A 14,702-nucleotide genomic window follows, 5' to 3' on the forward strand; every position below is an offset into this window, starting at 1 on the left:
TCTATAAAAATTTTGAAGTTATGAGAGTTTCAATTTTGCACTTTGAGTCTATTTATTTCTGTTGTAAAAATAATTTTTCAAGTTTTTATGCTACAGGCTATTAGAAGAGGAAACAAGGAAGCTGTATCCTAATTTGGAATTCTGGTTAATGTTATTTGTGGCTTTTATGGGCAAAATTTTGGTACCTTTACTAAATAATTCGAAAAAAACATATACAAAATTATCAGTATCATTAAATAAACATAAAAAAATGTCACATGTCAAAAAATAAATGTAAAATTTTTTCCATTTTTTTCATGTTCCTGGTATCTTACATGACATTTTTCTCTGGGGCGCGAGTTCTCGCACACCCTGTATATTCTTCATTTTTTATTATTAAATGAAAATGTTTAAGTTGTGCTACTCTCTATTACATACAGTGGCGGACATGGGATTTTGGACATCAAATTTATGTCAGTTCAAAAAATGTCAATGTAAGCCACGCTTTATTGTCATTATGATTGAAGTTTGAAACTAAAATCTGACAGTTTTATAATAAAAGGACTTCATAGTTAGTTCAAAGTGCAAGTTTATGTGGTTTAAGGGATGTACAGGAAATAAAGTCGTCTTGCACAAAAATTAAAGCTTAGGTCTATTGGTTGAAACATGTTTCGGGTCCGAAAAAAAAAGTAAAAGTGATGGAGGAAGTGAAGCTTCTTCGATTTTCTGGGACTAGTTAGTGCCCGAAATATGTTTCAACCAATTTAAGATGTACTTTTTGTGCAAGACTACTTTATTTCTTGTACCTCCCTTGAAACTTTTAGTTCAAATTTATTTTTGGCGTCGATTTTCCGAAACAATTATTTTAACAACACGTGTTTTTATATATGTTTACTAAATTATTATGATTTGCTGTTATTTTTACTCTAGCTATCAGGACAAAAATTACAAAAACCAAAAATGGGATTAGTTGTCTAAGGGCTGTTTTACATTTTTATGTCAGTCGAATGACCAATCGTCCAAAATTCCGTGTCCGCCAATGTAGTATATAAACACAATATTATTTTTGTTCTATAACTTAAATATTGCTTCAAACCTTTGGGCCGCCAATAATTTTTTAGTTTATTGAACACATTTTCAGATATCTCACTCAAAAAATTTTAAATTTTTTCGAAAAGAAAGAAAAAGTGCAAGTGACTTTTGGTGTTGATGAAAGTTGTGTAAAGAGTGCAATCGACCAAAACGAAGAAGACATTCTAGTGTTAGAAGTCAGCTAAAGAACAATCGGAATGAGGAAGCCTCGCATCGAGCTAGACGTTCCATATCGAAAAAATAGCGCTTATCTTCTTATTGTTCGTTTCATTCTCATGTCGCTCTATCCGTTTGAGAAAATTGCTTATCATTTTTGAGCTCGGTGCTCCCGTTGGTCGGCATCTCTTCGAATAGTTGCAAGTAATCCTCCTGAATTTCAACTAACACCGGCGGCCATACCAGCTGTCACTCATGTCACTTGCTTAACTAAGCCTGTCATTGATGGCCAGTCAAGCTCCGCCATGAGTGTGCGAATATGAGTAATGAAGTAAAGAGTTTGCCGCCTTGACCTGAGCTCTTTTCCCAATTATTTCGCCGATAATTGATCTGGAAGTGGTTAGGCGCTCGTCTACAACTCCACGGTATGCGCTTTACCGTTCGTCTACTCTTCTTTTCACAATTTGGCATTTGTACGAAATATAATCCATCAACGTCAACAGTCGGGTTGTTTTCTCTCAGCCGCCCTGTCGGATCGCCCTCGCACCTCACCCCCGACGTCCCTCGACAATCCGACAATAACCTACTGGTATGGATGGACGATTTTTGTCATTTATTATTGGCTCGCCGGATTGATTTTTCCACTGTGTGGAATTGCTATGATGTGTTAATCACACACAATGCCCAAACCAAAAAACAAGACACACAAAAGTTAAAGAGACAAACTACTAAGACTTATCGCTAAGTTTCTGTACTTTTATACAAAATATTGTAAAAATACATGAAAAAAATTAGCGGTGGTAACATAGTGTTTTTATCTAGACATTTTAGACGATTTTTGACTTTAGGACAATAATTGATTGAACCGGTGGTTCAACATTTGTAAATAGTTAATAAAATGTAGATCCAACTCTCGCGTAATTTATTACAAATAGACTATCGCACAATACATCATGCATCCAAGTGGCCGGTGTTAGTGTGAGTTATGAATGTATGGGTATACAGTTGCTGTATATGATTAGGGCAAAGTCATTAATAACGATTCGGTCAAGAAAATTATATATTTTATCCACAAACTGTCATGACGTCATTATTCATGATATTCCATCAATCTACTCACAATAATATTAATTAATTTTCCATGCCGTCATGTTTTAAATATCAATTTCTGGCACATCTGACCCTAACTGACCGATTTTTTCTCAATTAAAAATCCACATATTTCACTATCAAATTGCATTTATATCCCACCCACGTCTGGAATAGTTAACAATTCTTCAAATCCATCCCCATGACGTCCGACTTACACCCACGTCGGAAAAGGGTTACTTTCCGTTTCTTTTGAAAAGCAGTTATGTCGTAAATCAACACCCGTAAACATTTACGGTAAAATTTTACGGTATGGGGTGTCGTAAAAGCGATGATTTTTAGTGTTATTTAGCGAAAGTGATGACTGATCGATGTAAGTCGAGTTTTAAACAATTCTGTCGTCTGCAATCTATTAACACCCGGAATGATCGCTAAATGTTGCGCACCGAATTTCACCCAGCAATGATTGACAGCGAGGGCCGGCACGATGATTAACGAGATGTTTCACAAAATGACGGTTTCTGAACTCACTTTCCTCCCTCACCGGCAAAATAGCGCGGGTAAACATGCACCAAGGGATGTTTTATTTTAATCGATAATTCCAAGGACCAAGCGATACTTCAATAAGAAAACACGATTTTGGCCAACTGACAACAAATTCAAAAAAATAAAAGAATTTAAGAAACATTCTTCTTTGTTTGAATCACTGTATATGCAATTTTTCTCCCCTGAGGAAAGTTTATTAGGCAAATTACCACCGCAACATTCAACGAAGGGCTCTTGAATTGTTACTCAGCGGAGCGAAAAAACATTTATTCTATTATAGGTGTCACGTTATGAAATAATTCCGTTTGATAACTGTATCGCAATAAAAGTAATCAACCCAAAAATGCCTTACAATAAGCGAATATATTGAAAGTGACGGTAAACCACCCCCCCGAGCTCGTGCACATGAACAATAGCCCTGATCGGAGCCGATAGTGATTGGTTCCTGTTCTGTTATCGACTACTGAATCTCATTATATTGGGTACACACACGCATCTCTATTGTTGCAAGCTCTGCATAGGGGAAAGTCACACATGAGGTTAGACTGTGACCTGTGAAATTTTTAACTAGCGTCTCTATCAGCATAAGTGAGCGTTAAACTCTTGTAAATCACTTCTCAGTCGTAAAGTCGGAGATTTGTTCCAGAGTGTTGTAAAAGCGTATAATGGCTAGTTGGATGTTCTCGGAAGGTCCGTCGTGGCCTATATTTTTTACGGTACGCAGGTAGTACCAAGACTGACCGAGGTCACAAGAATCACATTCTATAACGGCAATAAATAAGATGAAAAAGCAGTGAATGGTCGGGGGTGGGTGCATTGCACAGGGCAGCTGGCGAAATAAAAGAGCTGCGACAAACCTTAGGGGGTCGCAACCCCTCCCGACTTTTGGGGGAATACTTGACAATGTTAACATTTAGCCGAACGTGCCTGGACAAGGACAAACTTTAGTCGCAATTCCATTTTTGACCAAGTTGGAAGTGTAGTGCAAGATGAATCTTTCAGCACAGTTTACTGACTTTTGGGCAAATCCTTTCTACCAAAACTACAAAACTAACCAGTTCTTTACCAGTGATTGTGACAAAAATCAAAATACTGAACAGGATTATACCCACAATGGATGTGAAATGTATCAAAGTGTCAAAGAAGAACCGATTTATGAAAGCTGCAGGTTTTCCATTAATCAACCATATTTAAATCATTTTGACAATTCTATTACACCTCCGATGGTTAATCATGACTTTACCCAACATTTAAATCAGTACGACACCTGTCAACAAGGTATTTATCCCGAAAATAAAACTCTAATTAATGAAACAAGCCTCCAACTCGATGAAAATAAATTAGACAAGAAAGACGATGATTCACCCGCTTTACGTGCTTTATTAACGAGACCACAAACCAAGAAAACTTCTTTTAATCAATACGAGGACTACCAACAATACGATAACAACAACAAAAACAATTTCAGTGCTTCTGAAGAAAGTGTTAGTGAGACTCCGGCAAATATTTACCCTTGGATGAAGACCCATGGTATATCAACTCTAGTGTTTTTTTCTCAGAAATACAAAAAATTGTTGTAGGTGACTCTTCATCCACTGGAAGCAAAAGGACGCGTCAGACTTACACTCGGTACCAAACCCTTGAACTTGAGAAAGAGTTTCATTTCAATAAATATTTGACACGACGCCGTCGTATCGAAATCGCTCACTCATTACATCTCACTGAACGTCAAATTAAAATTTGGTTCCAAAATCGGCGAATGAAAGCGAAAAAGGATACAAAGTTTACTAGCGAGCAAAGTGTAACGTCGACTTTTAACTTTCTCTCTCTTCACTCAGCAGAGACTTCAATGAACGATGTGAACAGAAACGACTGTGCCAAACCCTTGACTCAAATTAAAAATATTCCGGGACCCCCGGAAACGCCTTAGATTTATATTAGATAAATTGGAGCAAATATCAAAACTGGATTGTAAATACGTGGATTAATCTAGATAATATATTTTGTGTGAAGAGTCACTAATATTTAGTTAAATTGTATAGGTAGAAGCTTGAATAAAAGAATAAGTTCGTCGGCTAACCCTTTATGGCTCCTTTGAGACACCCACCCTTTCAATATTATGACAGGCAAATATTCGCCGATTCCAACATTTCGTTTCATCCCTCCGAGGAGAGAAAGTTTGGGGTTTCGACTTGCAGCTGCATTTCAGGTAAGCATGCGCATCTGTGGCATCAAACATGGCTGATCTAATAAGATAACCGAAAGCGGTGTGATGAATTTGCTTTGTTTTTAGTGCTGGATGGTTAAATAGATACGTTTGCGGTATGTAGACATATTTGTTACTTGTAGTTAGATTAGATCGGTTTCGCGTGATGAATCTGAGAGATCAATTTTTATGCGGGAATTATTTAAAGCGTGGTTAATTGTCTACGTGTTGATTTTATTAGTTTGATGATGGTTATCGATGGTTACGTGTGTTGGGTTAGAGGTTTCAGCACCTGAAGTAATTGCCGACGAGTGGCCTTGAGAATAATTAGTTTCTACCGGTTTTTTCGGAAAATTGATGGGAAATTGAAGTTTCTTGTAGTGGAAATTTGTCTATAGATCTGTCTGGAATTGGAAGTTTTTATTATTAAAATTAAATATAATTATCATTAATCATAACTGTAATTGATTACGGTTGGCGCATAATAACTGTCTTGAAGGTTAAAGTGTTTAAGATACCCACAACTATTGAGGATCTTGTTTTGATCGAATCAGAGTTTTGGACTGTTCAAATTAATTTGTTTTGTTTATCAACATTAGAGGATACATATGAATTTTATTTTTGTTTTAGTTTTATTTCTAACTTAACTATAATTTGTTTGTTTTTGATTCTCATATTTATATAATATTATTGTAGTTTTTCTTATTATTATTAAGTAGATCTATTTGTGTAGTACGTTGACGTATTTTGTGTTATTTTAGCCGGAAAAACTTCTTCTAAAAGTTTCAAAAAAATACTGTTATAATCATGTTGTTTCTGTATTGTTTACGACAAACATTTTTTGAGTTAATTGTTTTTGTGTAAATTGAAGGTATAAAACTGTTTTTATTGTAATCTCACCGAAGCGCCCGGAAATCAAAGGTATTTTATTTGATTTACAATGTGTATTTTTTTTTCAAACTTTCAGTCTACAAATTTTATTAAAGTCCACAGCAAAAGTCGACCATATTAAGAATTTGATTCAATTGGATAAAAAAAACATTTTTTACGAGCCTTGAATTAGTGGAAAAAATGGAAAAGTGTGTTAATTTTGTCTTGGCATCACAATTAATGTTATATCAATATACAAGGTCTGCCAACTTTTACGCGCAAACAAAAATTGCTACTAATCATATAGGTAAATTCGTGGATATTAAACTTAATTGTACCTAGTGTGACTAGAATCGGAAATGTACATTTTAGAACTTTTTGCTCAAAACATTAAAAAAAATCAAAAAATCAATTTTTATATAATTTTTATACTGATCTACGAAAATTACCTTTCAATAATTGTTTACAAAATCACCGAAAAACCGAAAAAGGGTGATTCAAAATTGTCTGATAAACTCTCGAATGATGATAAAAGACTTGCAGCTAAGCATAAAAATGAATTCAGTTTTTTTTCCAGCTGTAGTTTCTAAAAAAAAAACTGACAATTTCCATTATTATCATGTAAGCACTTTAGCTCTTTCTTTTGTCTGATTTAATTTATTGTTGAATTTGCTAGTTTGTTAAATGTTTTGTACATTATAAGACATAAATTGGTGATTTTTTAACAGTTATCTCTTTAATGATACAAGATCTGTCGTTGTCGCTAACTAAATTTAATAATAAATACATGATCTAAACGGCCAAGAACTTAACTCAAAGATCTAACTTTGAAGAACTAGGTATACCTCGTGAAAAAAAGCTCAAACAATTTTCTCTCATGGAAACTTTTATCTCAGCTGGATGCCTTTTATCACCACCTAGGAGATGGTCCAAGACTTTTTAAACACTCTGTATACCAGTTAGATACAATTTAAATTAAATGCACTTTTACATTTTAATTATACTTAATTATTATTATTTACGGTCTGCTCACTTAAGCCGCCGTAAATTTATCTGACAATAGGAGCTGTAACTGAAGTAAAATAGTAAGATTGGAAAATCGAGTGTAGTTATGTTAGCGAATGTAGTATTTAGGTATCAAATTTTGTCAGTTTTATGGCGAACTAAGAAATTTCAGAAAAGTCGGCTATACTACCTACAGTTTATTTTACGAACAGTGATTAAAGCGCCTTGTATACGCTGTTTGAATACTGATTTATACTGGTGCATTTTTTGAAGTTGGTTTAACACCAGAAATGCACCCTGGTGTGCATGCGGCATTGAAAAATTTTGAAAAAATCAAACATTTAATTTTTAGAATAAATCTAAAACATACACTCGTTAGTTGGGCAGAAGTTTTAAGAGGTGATAGTGTAGGTCTAAAAAAATTAAAATAATTCAACATGTTTTATTGTTTATGTTTATGGTTTCTGAAATATAACAGAAGGTGCAACTTTTATTTTAGGGTGATATGAGTGATGATTCTGTAGGTATTATTTTTTTTAATTTAAAAAGACTTTTATCTGTGGATAATTTTAAAACATTTTTGTTAAACAATGTACCTAATATATTTGGAAAATTTAACCTCAGAAGTCATATTTGTTTACAATTTTTGTTGGTGAAGTTTAAGGCTGCGTGCCAAATATAAATTTATTCGGCGACTAAAACTCTTTATATTTTAGAAACTACAAATACGAGAATTTGAGTTAAGCAAGTTGAGTTATTTTCGCATCTTTTGTCTTCTACCATCACCTCTTAAAATTTATACATATGTAATTATAAAAATCACCCTGTATGTAGCAATTTGCCAGATGTTATGTGTCTGAGGTGCACTGAAATAAAAAAGCAATAATTTAGCAAATTAAATTAAAATTTTGATTACAGAGTTTGGTTATGTAGAGATTTATATAGTACCTACAATTATTTTATGGGTAAATTAACTGTTATCGTGTCAGAAAAATAACAAAATTGCTATGGTCTTATTTAGTAAACAAAAACAAAAAAAAAACAATGACGTATACCTACTTTATAAATAACTAGTTAGGTAGGTATTAAATTTCGACAATTTTGAGATTAGAATTTGAGATTTTTGCCTGCGCTTAAGAGTTGCCGAATCCTGGAAGTCTCAAAGCTTTAGATCATTATCGTTGGAAGTTCTAATCTGTCGCGAAACTAAAAAAAAATTATTTTGATGCTAATTTTGGTTTAAACTTTGTTATGAAGCATGAGAGTTTTTTATTGTTGTTTTATTTTATTATTTCACTAGCAGATATTGTTTTTTAAACAAGAAACGCTTGATTTGTCATTTTTGTAACAACTTTTGATTTAGTCTTTGTAAAAGTTTATTAGTTTACGCATTCAGCACTATGGATAATGCTTATGGGTGCATAATAATGCACTGACGTTTTGCTTTCAACTCGTTTTTTTTTAAGGTTTCTTCCCAACTCAAAATGGACGTGAACCTAACAATTCAACAAAAGTCAAAATGTCGAAATGTGGCAATAGTTGTAATGGTTTCTGGTTAATTACTAAATTAAAAATAATTTTTTTCTTAAAAATCAAGGAAGCTGGTTTTAGTAGGTCACATATTTAAACAGAGATCGGTTTTTGAACAAACATGTAATTGTCTGAGTCTTTAAAACAAAAACCATATTATTTAAAGCAACCACATGTTGCCTGTCATGCATGCACATATTGTTTGGGTGTAGTCTTATGACCCACATCTTTGCATACCTCGTGCCTACCCGTACCCATTTGGACATATCAGATTTCGTAACATCACTCCAATTAGCACAATTATATCAACTATAGGGTTAAAAGTCTCCAATAAATAATAGTCTGTCAAGAATTTTTTCTATATTTATATTTACAACATTGAAACTGATATCCGAAGAATGTAAACACGTATAAAAACATAACAAATATAAAAATAGGTTACAATATAAGTGATCAGATATCGGCACAAGCATGTCTACCCTTATATTTAATCGTTCGCCTGACGAACATCATCAATAACAACTGACAGTTGAACGCCAGTGAAAACTGGACCTTTGAGGTGAATATCCGCGATTTTTTTGCGATTTTTTCGGCGTAATCTCATTAAGAGCAGGTGTCGGGAGATGGAACAAAGGTCAATTATTTCGTTAAAATAATTATTAGGAGCGGCTTTTTGTCGGCCGGACAAACAAATCATTTTTCTTTGCATGGTAGCAAATTAATGAAATATTCTCTAAGCAAGAATTTTTCGTAAAGACGCACTTTTGACAAGTTTATTTGTGATTTGTTCCAGACCTGAAAGTGGCCCTTCATGATAAGAAGCAGATCCGTGATGGACTGATAATGGTCGATCTTTCAATGGGGGAGAGGTAGCTTAATCATCGTTATTGAACTATCTTAATGGTTTGTATTGTCCACCGTTCGATATATCATGTGTGAGCCGTAATGGAATATTTATCTTCCTTTTGGTTTTCCGCTTTATGGTTACGCCTCAAACAAACATCAATACACCCTAAATTGTTTCACAACTAGCCGAAAAATTGTAAATTATTTTTGAATAAATTTTCAACAAGTATTGGAAATTTTCTTGCGGCAATTCCTCTCAGATATTGGAAACAGCGCACTTCCATTAGACCAGATGTGCGGCCCGTGAATATGCAGCGTTGGGGTGTGTATTGGTACATAATAGGTTCAGTGACGTGTTCCACTAACCCTGACAGGAGGGTCGCGGGTCGGACAAAGCAAGGGGCGAAGGGAGAGAGTTGGGACCAAGCTCTGATGGATTACCCGGCCACCCTGTCAAACGCAAGATGGATCTGCCATTTTCAAACTTACTCTTTCCCACCAAATACTACGAATGGATCACCGGATTAACGACGCTTATTGGCTAATCAGCGATGGCCGGGGTGTAACCAAACAAGATTAAAAAAAAATATTTTCTAAATTTGAACAGTGAAAAAGTATACTTAATCAACCAAAATCAAAAATTTGGAACAAATTTTATAATATACTCGTATTTATTAGATGCTGTTTACTCATTTAGATATTTATTTAATTGTACTTTTTTTCTTAATTTTTAAACTTTTTCAAATTCAAATTTTTATAAAACCTGCATTAATATTAGAAGATTGCAGGTGTGATGACTTCACACTGCACATAAGAATTCGAACGAAAATTTACTTATCTTATATTATTGATTGTGCTTCAAATTCATTTATTTAGATAGAAGAAAAAAATGAAGAAACTTATGCAAAATAAATTACTATTAGTATAGGCACCTAATAAAAAAAGTTTGTTTTAAATTTATACATAAACTGACAACATGACAACTGCCAATTTATAAATCAAATAAATTACACACACAGTGTCACCGGATAGGCGGATAGGTGAAACGACTAATAATAAATAAAAAAATTTCAATTTTAATTTCTATTTTTTGGGGTTTAGTCGTGCTTGGTTAAAGACTAAGTTCTAACATAATTTTAGTTTTCAAAACTCAAGTCAATTCATCAATCATAATTTTTCGGAAAAGTAACGTGCCTTTTGTGTTTCAAATACAAGTGTTGCAAAAAGTTATTAAGAAAAGTTGTTTAGAATCAACATCTAGGCCTCTTTATTTTTTTATGTTTATTATTTCACAAATCAAAGAATTTTATTTTTAGTAATACTTTTATACAAATAAAAAAATACTTTTAGATTATTATTATAGGTAAATAACTTTTTCACGTATTTGTTAATAAAAAGCATTTATCGTGAAAAAAATTAAAAATTATAGATGGCCGATGAATTTAAAATTTGGTATAGGGCCGTAAGTGCTGATCTTAATAGTATATTACATAACGAGCACGGAAAGTGATAAATAACGCACAAGCGGGAAAGTTGCGGACGAGGCGTTAGCCGAGTGCAGGCAATACCGCGAGTGCGTTAGACACTTTCCCGCAAGTTTTGTACACTATTTTTCCTACAACCATAAATATTTTTTTTCTTACGAACATATTTTTTTTTCATAATGATCATTTTTATAATGGATACAAAAATACGTTGAATAACGATTTACTTTTCAGAATGGATACAAAAAAAATACGTTAAATGAAAAAATACAAAACATTCGAGTGTGAATTTTGCGTTTTTCCTATAATTTGCTAGGATATATTATATGAAGAATTTTTAATATGTTAGATTTCTAACAAACAGTGCGAAAACAAATCGCACAGGTTTTCGACCTCGTACGATATTGTCAATTTTCGCGCATATGTAATTGTGCGTTATGATCTAGTTTCGTATATGGTCGTAGGAAGACAACTTTCCTTAATAAATCTTTGTCGTATTTGCCACATAAAAGGCACTTTATAGAAAAATGGTTTTAAAGTTTCCAAGACATAGGCACTTAATTTTTTAGAATTAAATAATGTTAGAAATTAATCTTTAACAAAGCACAGCTGAACCACAAAAATAAAAATTTAATTCGAATACTAGGTCCTAAAATTTAAAAGAAGAAAATATGTTATATTGATGTGAAACGAGATATAACTGGTGTAAACAATTTTAATAAAAAAAACTACATACTATTATTGTTATTATTATGAGTTAAGTAGGTATATCAGGAAATATTTCGTAGAGACGAGTTTGCTTCCAGCCGGACCTCCAAAATGAATGACAACAAATTGTGAAATGTGAATTTTATACTCGCAGTTGTCACTAGGTAAAAGATTTCAAATTTGTTACTTGACGACAAAAATTATAATCTTTTTTTAGCCACTCGTGATATAAATTGTTATTTTAACATTGACTTTTACAAAAACACAATCATACGGTAAAGCCGAAACATATGGAGAGATGGACTTTGGAACTTGGAACCCTTCTAGGGCTTAATCTTTCATAGCACAATGTTAATTTAAATGTTTCAAGTTACTATAAAAGAATGCTTAAAAAACGTGTGGCATAATAAAAAATTATAAGTACATATTTTACAAATTTTTTACGTAAATTTGTCTCAGTTCACCCGTTTACACCATAAGTTTAAATTTATTATTTATACAAAAACATACCAATATAATGTAGGTATAACACAAATTATAACCTAAAAACAGTTTTCTATTTAAAATTGAGCAAATGTTTATGAGTAATTTATCTCTCTTCCCCGCATCGGGAATAGATGAACCACCTTTATTGAGGAGAGTTTTTTAAGTATCTTTAGTGGATATTAGAAAACAGAACTGCGCCAAATACAGAAGAAATGACTGTAAAAAATACAAAAGACAATAAATATTAAGAAAATAGGGATGAACCAAGCTACTACAGACTAAGATACTAGATGATGTCTATGACAGCATCCAGTACCTTACTAGAGACCTACCAAAATCAACATTTTTAAAATTAGTAAATTAAATTTACGAAAGATGTACCTATGTATGGATAAATATGAGTCAACAATATAGAAAACATTGCTAAGAAAAAAATGATAATTAAAAACTATTAGTGGTTCCTCTGAGCCGCAGAGAGTTCAAGAGATGGACTTTTACACATCAGAATATATAATTTTTTTATGTATTTAAAAGAACAAGTTTTTCATTTTGCTACATTTAAAAGTTGTCTTAAAGTTCATACTATGAGAAAAAAAACATTCGTAGTGTAAATTGAAATAAAAATCAGAATGTTACAGCATCAGGTTTCTCAAAATGTGGTTCAACTCTTTTACACTTACCCTACTTATTAAAATAACAGTTTTACTTAACAGAAAAAACATATTATTTTTTTAAGAAAAGAAGTAAGTAGTGCACATCTATCTATTGAATGTTTTTTTTAAGGACTTTAGAAAATTTCAGTAAACTTAAAGGGTTTATAAAAGTTGGACTAAATTTTTTCTCAATATATTCATTTATTTTTTTCAAAAAATTTAATATCTAAATATCGAATTTATTTATTTATTTTATTTAATTTTGTTTTAATTTACTGGAATGTTTTTTTCTATAAGAAAAAAACTGCATCAGTTCTCTTAGTTTCACATAGGCTTTAGTTATTTTTGGACGAAAAACACTAAACTTTTATTTGTGTCTGCATAGCGATTAACAGCTCTTGTTAATGTTTTTTTTATATTTGTCATTTTTTCTGAATCCACTGTTCCGCGTAGTTGCGTTGCCCTGACGTTTCATCTCGATGCTTCGTTCTTCTTGGGCGCTCGTAGTGTCGTTCTTTTGCCACTTAATTTCAGCACTGATAAAATCAACAAAATTTCCCACTTAACATTTTTTTTGCATTTTCTTGGTCTCCTTTAAAAAGCTCTTTGATTTATTCTCAAGAACGTCAAGTGAACTTTTTCTGTGATAATGCCCCAATTAGCGGCCCTAATACCGTCCAGAAGAAGATGATGTACTATTTTCAGCCTTAATTAGTGTTTTATTAATGAGTTGTGGTTTATTTTGCCATATAAATACCGGATTTACCGACAAACCCATGAATTGCAACGAAATATGCCGCTTTGAGTTATGCATCTCGCTTGTCATTAGAATAAATTATAAACATTATGAATCACATAATTGCGTGAATAATATATTGTGGCGGTTGCGAGCAAATCTCACCTTCGCTGAGTTTAATTTTATTAAAATTAATTGTTACTAATTAGCAAGCTTACGAAAAAATACAATAGTTTTGTTTGGGAAACTATTTTAAGCTCGGGATGATTAAGCACATGACATTATCAAGAGTTTATGTGATGAAAGAGTATATTTGCTCGGCTTGTAAATATTTTGATTTATACCAGAGCTTGAAGAGTTTCGATGATGATTAATAGATTCACTCCAGGAGGTTTCAGTTTGAATTTGGCGCCGATTAAAAATTTAAAAAAGAAAATCGCTTTTTCGATTATTTTATGCAAATTTGTGTCAATTTTCTGGCACTTAATTCAAGCCTCAGGTATACAAACTTGAATAGTAGCACCTGCCCGAAAAAAATCCTAATTGTAGCAATTTTAAATGACCATTAGCCACTTTAATAATGACAACAATTCAAAAAACCGCGTAACATATTGAAACCTTTTTCTAACAAAATTAGTTCCACAACTGTCAACATCTTTTCAAAAAAACTCCTAATGTGTTATTTCTAATTATTCCATTGTGTATTAGTTCGACCAACCCCGAATTAATTTCGTTTTAGATGCTGATGTCCGACTCGAAAATATCATAATAATATCAATTTAGAATCCTTTACTATTATTAACCTCCTAAGGTTATATGCTTCTTTATATAAAAATCGTAATGATAGTGAAAGGGACGCACATGTGTGCTTTTTTAAAAAGCACTAAAATTCTGCACCCATTTAAGTAATGGATACTTAATGAATGACATTTTATGCAACTGGAGACAAAATAAAAAGTAATTTGGACTTGGGTGATGGTTAAAAGCAAATTTTTGGACCTTTGCGCCTTCTGTGTACATAATGTGACTTTATTACAGACAGTGAAATGTCCTACAATTATAAAATTGCAGATTTTTCGTTACTTAACCTGAAAAAGTGTGAGGAAAACGCTTAGTTTAGACTTTGAGATATTTTATCATGAAAGATCAATTAAAATGAGAAATAACAATAAATATCAACCAACATTATCTTTATATGTGTTTAAGTTTTTTGCATTTCCTAGCACATACCTACCTATACACCTATAAAAGAAAGTCAGCAACCGATAGATGGCATTAACAATGTCACCGAAATGGAAAAAACACACCAAAATTAA

General features: G+C 32.5%; 1 protein-coding gene and 1 long non-coding RNA gene across 2 annotated transcripts; both read left to right on the forward strand.

Annotated features, from left to right (window-relative positions):
- The first annotated feature begins 3,851 nt into the window (after nucleotides 1-3,851).
- Nucleotides 3,852-4,941, forward strand: LOC123006957 (homeobox protein Hox-B7a-like). The gene is made up of 2 exons (XM_044401917.1): nucleotides 3,852-4,392; nucleotides 4,443-4,941. Exons 1-2 carry the CDS (start codon nucleotides 3,852-3,854, stop codon nucleotides 4,790-4,792), a joined length of 891 nt encoding a protein of 296 aa, XP_044257852.1. The 3' UTR covers nucleotides 4,793-4,941.
- A 135-nt stretch (nucleotides 4,942-5,076) lies between these two features.
- Nucleotides 5,077-9,548, forward strand: LOC123007872. Its single transcript, XR_006412895.1, has 2 exons — nucleotides 5,077-5,184; nucleotides 9,267-9,548. It is a non-coding gene; the product is annotated as an uncharacterized LOC123007872 (long non-coding RNA).
- Nucleotides 9,549-14,702: the final 5,154 nt, after the last annotated feature.

This window comes from Tribolium madens, unplaced genomic scaffold (genome assembly GCF_015345945.1).
Source record: "Tribolium madens isolate multiple individuals breed KSU strain unplaced genomic scaffold, Tmad_KSU_1.1 Scaffold_3;HRSCAF=73;Tcas5.2_LG2, whole genome shotgun sequence".
Classification (NCBI taxonomy): Eukaryota; Metazoa; Arthropoda; class Insecta; order Coleoptera; family Tenebrionidae; genus Tribolium; species Tribolium madens.

What these genes read in the sequence shown, in the direction of transcription:
- LOC123006957 (XM_044401917.1), top strand. Translation starts at nt 3,852, where the DNA reads ATGAATCTTTCAGCACAGTTTACTGACTTTTGGGCAAATCCTTTCTAC. An exon ending in CCCTTGGATGAAGACCCATG is followed by an intron (nt 4,393 to 4,442) that starts GTATATCAACTC and finishes AAATTGTTGTAG; the next exon opens with GTGACTCTTCATCCACTGGA.